The 10,057-nt window shown below is 36.9% G+C and overlaps 1 protein-coding gene across 2 annotated transcripts; it reads left to right on the forward strand.

The window, feature by feature from the left end:
• Positions 1-406: 406 nt before the first annotated feature.
• On the forward strand, positions 407-8,522 carry dynlt3 (dynein light chain Tctex-type 3). 2 transcript variants are annotated; one of them, XM_073045569.1, is made up of 5 exons: positions 407-513; positions 898-939; positions 2,457-2,580; positions 4,984-5,061; positions 5,724-8,522. In XM_073045569.1, the coding sequence occupies exons 1-5, from the start codon at positions 487-489 to the stop codon at positions 5,798-5,800; spliced, it is 348 nt and encodes a 115-aa protein (XP_072901670.1). In that variant the 5' UTR covers positions 407-486; the 3' UTR covers positions 5,801-8,522. The 2 variants fall into 2 exon arrangements, with proteins under 2 accessions (XP_072901670.1, XP_072901671.1); XM_073045570.1 differs by having other exon boundaries at positions 7,183-8,522.
• Positions 8,523-10,057: the final 1,535 nt, after the last annotated feature.

A 10,057-nucleotide genomic window follows, 5' to 3' on the forward strand; every position in this document is an offset into this window, starting at 1 on the left:
TCCCTACCCAGTTAAGAAGGGGCACAAATTTATCTTGCTACCATGTGCAGAGTGACATTCACCAAATAACAATATTTATCGGATGCACTTTCCATTCTGTGTATATAAGCAGTACCCATTCTTCCATTTGTATGGATTAAACTCATAACCCCAGTTCTCCCATGTTGTTTAAATGGGGGAAGCTCATCTATTTGAATTAGACTAACACTATTGAAGCTATTTAAGAGTCTTGAAAATGGGAATTACACTTGTGATTCTCCTCTATCCGTTTTCCCGTATTACTTACTACGAGGGCGTTGCGGGTACTGTCTGACCAGCAAGGTGGTAATTATGTCCATCTGCCTCGTTTTGTGGGACTCATTGCCCCCCAGCTCCTCCATTGCAGTTGCATTAGCCGGCCGTTAGAGGGCGCCACGGCTGTCAGGTGACGTCACTGCCCATCGCTCCCGGAGCCGGTTGGACGGGCGGAGCTGTCGGGAAACGGCGATGGACGACTTCCAGGCCGCGGACGATGTGAGTACAGTAGGTGGGCTCGGGTGAAGTCTCACTGGGGCTGGGTTCCCACCTCAAGCTGGGAGTGGCTGCGACAGGGCGGTGTTTGGAAGCTGGTGGCTCGAGTGACAGCGGGCGGCCTTGGGCCCTGTCCCGGGCTCACTTGCAGCTGCCCCGCTTCCGGGCATCGCCCTCTTTTCCTCCCTGCCTCACTCTTCACCTCCCTCTCTGTCTTCATCCTGCCTCAGTCTTCCCCATTTCCTCCTGTTAGCCCCACCCTATTTATTTCACATTATTTTCCTGCCGTGCTTTAATTCATGTCTTTTAATCTGCAAAGAGTAAATCAGTCCCTAAGAATGTGAAACTTTCTATTTCGTCGTTTATCCCCAAGTTGTTTATTTTCAGGTTGCCTTCAACGTGGATGAAACAAGCAATGTCGTCAAAGAGGTACATATTTCTGAGTTTTTAAAACGATTGATCTAGAAATGGTTGACCCATGAATTCTAGTCCTAACGCTAATTAGTACTTATTTGTTTGAAGTAGAAAATTCCACAAACGGTCAGCATGTCAATTAACAGCTATGCAAGAATAATGAAAGTTAATGTGTCAAGTTGAAAACCTTTTGTCAGAACTGGACGTGAAGACAGGTAGCTCTAAAGTTGCCGAGAGTAAGGAATTGATAGAGGGGAAGCAGCTCCTCCAAAGGATGCTATGGTTATTCGGGCTTAGAGAATCATTAAACTTTAAATAGAGGCAATATCAAGTTAATGTGGATGGTTAGGGCAAGAATCTGAACAAAGAAACATTAAAGCTATAGAAAAACAATTGTGAATACAAAGGATGGAGAAAATTTACAAAATGTGAAACAGTAAGACAGGCTCGAGTAGCTGTGGTAATGGAGAGGAAAACCTAAGCTGGTATCACAGATTGACTGGTGAGTTCTGTGACTGACAAAGAAAGTGAGCTACCTAAAATTGTAAAATTTCACATTGACTCCAAAAAACTGCTTTATCACTAGACAGAACATGTTTTTCCTCCGTGATCCAACCTCAACTGTTGGGTATGTCCTATTACCGGTACTCTGTATTTTACTTTATAACAAACCCCTCTTCATAGCTTTTATATTTCTGCAGGTTCTCTCTTACTGTTCTTCTTGTTTGTTAAAGTAATACTGACTTTATGGAGAAATTTCTTTAGTCTATAAGCCCCTCCTACACTTCTCTGCAACTTCTATATTTAAGTTGGTATGGGTGGATCTTGGATCAGAAAGCTTTAACCATAGAGCATTACAGCACAGAAACAGGCCTTTTGGCCCTTCTTGGCTGTGCTGAACCATTTTTCTGCCTAGTCCCACTGACCTGCGTCTGGACCATATCCCTCCAAACCCCTCTCATCCATATACCTGTCCAAGTTTTTCTTAAATGTTAAAAGTGAGCCCGCATTTACCACTTCATCTGGCAGCTCATTCCACACTCCCACCACTCTGTGTGAAGAAGCCCCCCCCTAATATTCCCTTTAAACTTTTCCCCCTTCACCCTTAATCCATTTCCTTAACATTTCTTTTTCCACAGATACTTTTTGACCCGAGTACTTTGCAACACTTTATGCTTCTATACCAGATTTCCAGTATATACAGTTTTTAAAATTTTCATCTGAAATTGAAAGTTTTTGCAGTTTCATTAGGATGGTTTATGGGCAGGAGAATCTGTAGGCAGACCAACCTTATTTTGTTGAATAACATCTAGCCAGTCCTTCAGTGGGCATTCTTAATCATGCTGTGTCTATAATGCTGGGCCTTGTTAGGTTCTGTGTACACATTGTGCAAGTTCCTACTATATCTAGTGTTATTGCAAATTTGTACATTTTCTTTTTGAAATTTAATCATTTAGTTGTCTAATCATTTACAACCATGCATAAAACATGTTAGCAGAAATATAGTTTAACTCTATAAACCTTAATTTCAGTGCATCGACAATGTTATTGGAGGGGTTGATTATAATCATAACAAGATCAATCAGTGGACTGCTGCTGTGGTTGAACAATCCCTAATGCATTTGATTAAAATGGGAAAGCCATATAAATATATCGGTAAGTACTCTGTAATCATGTACAAGAGTGTTAAGAGGGCATTGTCTGTTAACTTTACTTAAAAACATAGTGCAAGATGCAGGGTACCCTGTGAAATTGACCTTGAAATTCAGGAGAGATACTTCCCACCGCTGTCTGTAAGGAGTTTGTACATTCTCCCCGTGACTGTATGGGTTTTCTCCAGTTTCCTTCCACAGTCCAAAGACTTACTGGTTGGTAGGTTAATTGGTAATTGTGAATTGTCCTATGATTAGGCTAGGGTTAAACTGGTGGTTGCTGCGCTGTGTGCTTGGAAGGGCCTGATGTGCATGGTGTCCCAATAAATAAAAATCAAACATTATTCTTGCTAAACTTGTAGATGAAGTTTTATATTTTGCATACATTTGAACTTGCTAGAATTTGAACATATTAATAAGTGTTTTTTTTATTGGCTGAATAAATTGGTAGGATGCAGTGAGGTGCATTGGCCATTGTTATTAACTTTATTTTAGCAAGACACTTGATTATTATGAATTTCCAGCTGATATTTATGCCCTGTACTTGTACAGCATTTAAGCAGTTTATCATAAGAATTTCTAACGATTGTATGAAACATTTTTCTACTGAAAATTCAAATAAGCTTCCTACAGTTGTCTTGTCCTATATTGAATGATTTTTTTTTCCTTAAAAGAAATCTTTGTTTTGCTGTAAGTAAATGCTGACATTGACCTTGGAAATGAATTAATGGAAATTGTAAAAGTCATAGATTTCAAAGTCTAATGTTAACTTAGCTACACCTAATAAATGGGTTGCTGTCTACATTATTATTAGCAATCTCTTGAAGCAAACTACTTTTATAGTTAATATGTTCATGGTTAGGTGGGTTAGAACTTGCTGATGGTGGTGAGCTGTTTGTACTGCCCTGAGCACACTTTCTATTCATTCACAGATCCTTTGCTGTTAACTGACACTCCCAAGCTGGTCGAGTAGCCTGTATGGTGGAAAATACTTAGTACGATATAATGTGATACGACTAATGAAAATCCTGCCCGTGAAACAATTGAAAACCTTTCATAGCCATCTAAGCTGTTTACCCAGTTGTCTTGTTTTGAAATCTCAGATATTGAAAAATTAAAACACTTTAGATAGTAAACAGTTAACACAAGATGCAATGTTTGCTCTGAATAGTTGTAATCATACAACACAGGAACAATCCCTTTGCCTCACAATGTCCATGCTGACCATTGCAAACCATGTATGCGAATTGCATTTTCTATCACTCGCCCCATAGCCTTCTATCTTGGTGCTTCAAGTGCTCAACAAGACATTGAAGTGTCTCTGGCTCCATCATTACTCTGAGGGAGTTAATTCCAGATTCCCATCGCTCTGTGTGGAGGGAGGAATCTTTCTTAAATGTGTCTTCAAATGTAGACATCAGTGGGAATGATCATATGACTATGGGGTTCATGACACCAATCTCTAGCAAAAGCATGCTGGTAATTATTATGATGTTTCCAAACTGTCTAAAATTTCATCCCGACTGGGGTGACCAAAACCAGGAAAGGATACAGTATAGGCCATGCAGGACAAATGAGAAGGAATTTATTCACTAAAATTACACTACTTAATACCATAGTAGAGAGTTAGTCACTGAGCAGGCTTGAGATTGTAGATATTTATTGATTCCCTAATTATCTAAATGATGGGGATATTGCAGGAATATGGTGCTGAGGTAAACGATCAGCCGTGATCCCTTAGAATGGTGGAGCACATGTAACAAGCCACATGGCCAACTTTTTTTTCATTTGTTCTTGAAGAATTTGATAGACTTTTTTAAATCTCAAATTTGAATCCCTGTATCAACTCTACATTATCAATTTGGAAATATTGAATTGAAATATTAACAATTGTCTTGCTCCTTGCAATCTTCTCTTCATTTGAAGGAATGGAGTTTCTGCTTCCAAGCCACTAAGAATGTGAAGAATCATAAACATGAGAAAATCTGCAGATGCTGGAAATCCAAAGCAACACACACACAATGACGGAGGAACTCGGAGACCAGGTGGCATGAGGTTCTGATGAAGGGCCTTGGTCAGAAACATTGATTGTTTACTCTTTTCCATAGATGCTGCCTGGCCTGCTGAGTTCCTCCAGCATCGTGTGTGTGCGTTGCGTATGAATGTGCAGGCTTGGTAGATGCAATCCTCACTGTAAATGCCAGGGAATTGTCCCAAATAAATTCTCTAGCTTAAGCTATTAAACCAATGCCAGCAGTTCCAGAAGATCTGTTGTTTTGGTGCAATCACTAAGGAACATTAGAATATAAACTTATCATGGAAGTTATCATTAGCTTAGTTTTTAAATATTAACAGCACCTTGGGAATGTGTTACTTGTAACTTATTCTAATTCATTGGCAATTCTAGTGACCTGTGCGGTAATGCAGAAAAGTGGGGCTGGTCTGCATACAGCAAGCTCGTGCTACTGGGACAGCGGCACTGATGGTAAGTTTTTATCTTGGTATTTATTTTTGCTACAAATCAGGTTGAAAGAGAAATCAATACCATAGTCAGTTAACAAATGCACCCCGTTGACTTTCTAAAAGAAGCAGTGAATGAATGTTAGTTCTTTCAGAATCAGAAGGTAGGTACTCCTCAATTGAGATTGCTTAATGGGAACTGATGAATACAACTTGGCAAGTATGACTGGGCCAAAGCAGTGGGAGTATATAATTTATCACTTGATAATCAGTAAGTCAGGATTTGGGCTGTAAGTAAAAACAAACATGAGGGAAATACGACAGGGATGTAAGTGGATGGATGTAACTATAGACTTGATGGATTAAATGTCCTCGCGTTTTTTTGGAAATTTTTGTTTGTAGAAAAGGAAAAGATTCTGTGAATTGAAATGCTAGCGTTGCAATGTAAGTAGCCCTGGCTTGTAACTGGAAATTGAAATGTTTGTAGCCATAACCACTGTAAGTGTCCACAGAGATATAATTGAGAACATAGAAAATGGGATTCTGCATCATGATGTTCTCATGTACTTCGGTATTACTTTTGACAGGTTAATGCGGAAGGTCAGTTTGAGGTTTCATTAGAGGCATTATGTGAGGCAGTAATATGCAGACCGTGTAAATTTGTTCAAATATTGTTTATTTTTGCAGGAAGCTGCACTGTGAGATGGGAAAACAGAACCATGTATTGTGTCGTCAGCGTGTTTGCTGTCAGCATTATGCTGTGATGTAACGGGAGATCTTGAATGCATCACCTTTCCTAAATACAAGTCTTAAAGAAGATGTACATAACAATAGCAAGACCACTCATTTGTGATACAGGACCGACATGTATATTGTGGTTAACTTATAGCATATACTGTACATGAATATAAATTAAAGCTGCAATCGGTTTCGTAAGGCAGTATCTTGCTCAAATTCTTGTGTCTCTAATGAATTTGTGACTCTTAAACATCGAAGTTTTGTTACCAGCTGTAGCTTCTGTTTGTGTTATATCAGGATTTGGCAATTGTGCAGATTTGATATACTAAGTAATCACATTTTCGTAATTCCTTGGCATTTGAGGTTGAGTTGTGCAGTATTAAAATGTATTCAAACAGCTAGCCAATTCTTTTCAAATAACCTTTGCTTATTTGGCTCAGCTATGAACTCACTGAATTTGGACTCTTTCCTCTACTACGGAATAGAATTAGCATTTTTTGTTTGTTTTTAAAGTTGAATACTTAGAGACACAGATGTTTCCTCAAAATTTTAACAGTCATCTCGCACTGGTGGATGTGGTGTGATTGCAACGTGTAAGAGAAGTTTGGATAAATGGATGGATCAGAGAGCTATGTTAGGGATGAGTCAGGACAGAATAACAGTTCAGCATGGAATAGATGGGCTGAATGGCTTCTTTCTGTGCTGTAGTGCTCTATGACTCTATTTTCAATATAAAATACATTATTATTGCAGCAATAAATTAGCTGAGTGTTTATGACAAAAAATGAAGTTTCAAGTTTGACTGTTGACAATATAAAACTTGCTATTTGAATGTAGGTGTTTAGAAATATCCTAGGATTCTTCAAACAATATTTAATCACTGATAACTGACTCCAGCTCATTGATCCTGACAGTTACAAGAGGCCAATGTAAAAGCTGCCTATGTTCAATCACTAATCAGTCAATCCCAATATTTTTGCAGCCCAAATTGGATTTGCAGCCCTGTATTGGTGAATTAGCATTAAACAGGATATTGCTTCTTTATATACCTGAAGTATAAAAAATGTCATGATACATATATACACACTGAGTATAATTACATAACATTTTCCAAAAGGAATCTGTTTAAGCTAACTTGGTTGCAAAACTGATGATGTTTATTTTTAGCAAAGTGACTAAAGGAGATTAAGCTTGCTCCATCTATAAGAGTTATATTCAATAAAATATTGAATGAGGTAATGTCTACAACTTAACCAGTTCAATTTAAGTTGAAATTTGGGTTAAATATGTTCAAAATTTGGAGCATTTGGTTGTTCTTTATGTAAATGCATTGAAAACTATGTATATTTGAATTTTTCAATACAGAAAATTAAAGTAAATTTTAATCCTGATTTCATTTTGTTCATAGAGAACTTCATTGAAGAATCTTGCAAAGCTGGGGAAAAAGGTTTCTGATGAAACATATGACTGGAACACTAATTTTATTTTTCTTCCCTAGGCTGCCTGGCTAGCGGAATGAATTGTTTTTCTTTTACACTTCTCTCATCAGCAGAGCTGCTTTTTGTAAATAGGAGAGACTGGTTGATCCTTGTTTATGCGCCACAATTTGTTGAAATTGACCTGACTATTTTTTTAAAACCAGTCATATGCATGATCAAGGGCTAGTTTGTACAAAAGTCCTGTAGTAATTTATTATGTAGTACTACAAAAGATAAATTATTTTAATTGTTAATAATGCCAAAAGTATAATTATGAAATAATTATCATTTTGATCCTTAAATTTTAACTGATTCATCATGTTTGGTTTTGTTGTTTGATACCCTAAATTCTTGCTCCATTATTGCATTATATTTATCTGATTAGTCTTTTAACTGTCCAGCAGATTTTCTAACCCATGTCTTGTGGAAATCCAGCAGTTCTTTGGAGTGCCTAGAGGTTTAGACTTGCTATCTGAAGATGTTGTGTAATACATTGATAAGCTTTTGAGGGACTAAAAGCATAAAGCTAGTTATGTTGTAATTAAGTGCTATTTTGCTGCAAAATAAAATCTAGTAAACTGCTATATCGTAAAGTATGGATGTTTATCGTAACCTATAGATATGATTATCTTTAAAGAATTTGGTTTACTTTGTTCTTGTACATAATTTTCTGCCTAAGCCATAAACTACAAAAGCTTTCAATATGTATTTAAATTATGAAAGATTTTAAATTTGTATGAATAACTGAACACTTTCATCTTATTACCATAAGAATTGGCATATACTTTGGTACACTGATGGTTTTTCCTTGATCTGGCATGCACTTTTACTTGAACTATATCAAATATTCTACAAAAGCAACAGCAGTGAGCTTAGAGGTAATACCATAGCTGCTGCTTTTATCTTTTTTGTTATATGGTCAAGTTAGAGTATCACTGATACATTAAGAAATTTGGATCTCAATAAAAACATAGAAACAGCGACCAGTCCTTTCTTTCATATACAACTCCCGTAGCATGTACACTCACTTTTCAGACAGTTGGCTACTCCTTGTTTTGACTCCTTCAATTTACTTTTGCTAAGAAAAGTGGTCTCGTAAACTTGTCGCCAGATGCTGTTTCTTGTAAAATTTAACTTCCAGTATTAATATAATAATGTAAGCATGGATGTCATGGTACTTAATGAAAAGTTACTTCCATTAAGGCCACTTTTTGCTTAAGTTGTTTATCTTGTGTAAACAAATTTACTATAAAATATTTATTTAACAAGATCCTAGCCTTGGTGCTTTTTTTTGCTATTCTCACTACATTTTTTCTCCTTTATTTTGAGGACATCCAGCTGTGCTAAATTAGTAATTAACTGCTGCTGCTTGTCAAAATATTATTTTAAACTTGCTAGTGCAGCTTGCAACTTCTAATTTTTTTTCCCTCCCTCCAGGAGGAGGTATTTAATGGAGGCCTGATGTCTCCTACAAGCAGCCTAGGACCTTGCTGCAGTTGTACCGTTTGAAGCAATATCCAAATGTTTACTGACTTGTTTACTGATATTGCCTGTTGATCAGCCGGTTTCACCATTCAACAAACTGAAAATGTAATAATTACTAAATAAGACTAAAATCATTAGCTTTATAATTAAGGCCAGTTTTTAAGCGCTAATAGTCTTTTTATTCTCTTGAATTGTTAGTGTACATTTTTACAAATTTTACATTTACCTTGTACTCAATATAATCGACTTAACTTGATACCCTTTCAGAGCAGAAGTGTACCAAGTTGCTGAATTTGCTTATTCCTTTGGCACTGTGTGCATTGCATGTATCTCCAAGGCCGAACAGTATTTTGTTTCTAATTCAGTTTTTCAGCATCTCCAGTTCTTTTTTTCCTTCATAAGTAAATATGTGACCTGTTCCAACTTTCTTCACACAAGCCCTTCACTCCAGAAATCAACCTAGTGAACCTTTTCTGAATTCCCCCCAAATCAAGAATATAATTAAATGAACGCTAAGACAGTACCTAGCTTTGAAATTCAATCCCTATAAATTTGCCTCAAAATCTACAAGTTTAAATTCCACGTCTCTTGTTGCCTTCCTAATTATTTGTTGTATCTGCATGCCAACAGCTGTGTCTCATATACTAATACCCCAGATCTTTTGAAAATAGTTCATGCTATTTAAATAATTTGTATTGGAATTCCATAAGGATTTAATCTTGGTCCTTTTCCTTTATGTACCTTGTTGATGCTACTTTGGTTATATGACTTGAGTGTGTTTGCTGATACTATGAAACAGCTCCTACATCAATCCTATGTCATATTTGTAAAAGCTTTTTTATGAAGTTTGATATCAGAGTAAAAACTTACTACAAAGTATAGGGAAGGCTTGAATCTTTACCACAAACTCCACCTGCTGGAAGCCATTTCAGAAAAAGAGTGTAGCTGTGATAGGTATTTCACAAAAATAAAAAGAAACTCAAATATGACACCGGATGGTTCATGTGCTACTTGTTACTGCTACAGATTTTCACCTGTGCTTCAGCTCCATCCCCTAAAGTACCATTTTCCACTGCAGTAATGCAGCCTGCATTTGCCCTTGCTCTCCCCTAGATTTAGTATTCCTTGGATGGTCTTTTCTAAATGCAGTTCATGCTGTATAAATGCAGAAATTCTGTAATTTTATGCAATTGCATGATAATGTTTTTTTTCTTGGCACATATAAACTAAAAAACTATTTACTTAACAGGAATATACAGCAGTGTTTTTTTCAGCTAACCTATACTAATCCAATTTGAAGTATATCACCAACACTAGAAA

This window comes from Hemitrygon akajei, chromosome 5, assembly GCF_048418815.1.
Source record: "Hemitrygon akajei chromosome 5, sHemAka1.3, whole genome shotgun sequence".
Lineage (NCBI taxonomy): Eukaryota > Metazoa > Chordata > Chondrichthyes > Myliobatiformes > Dasyatidae > Hemitrygon > Hemitrygon akajei.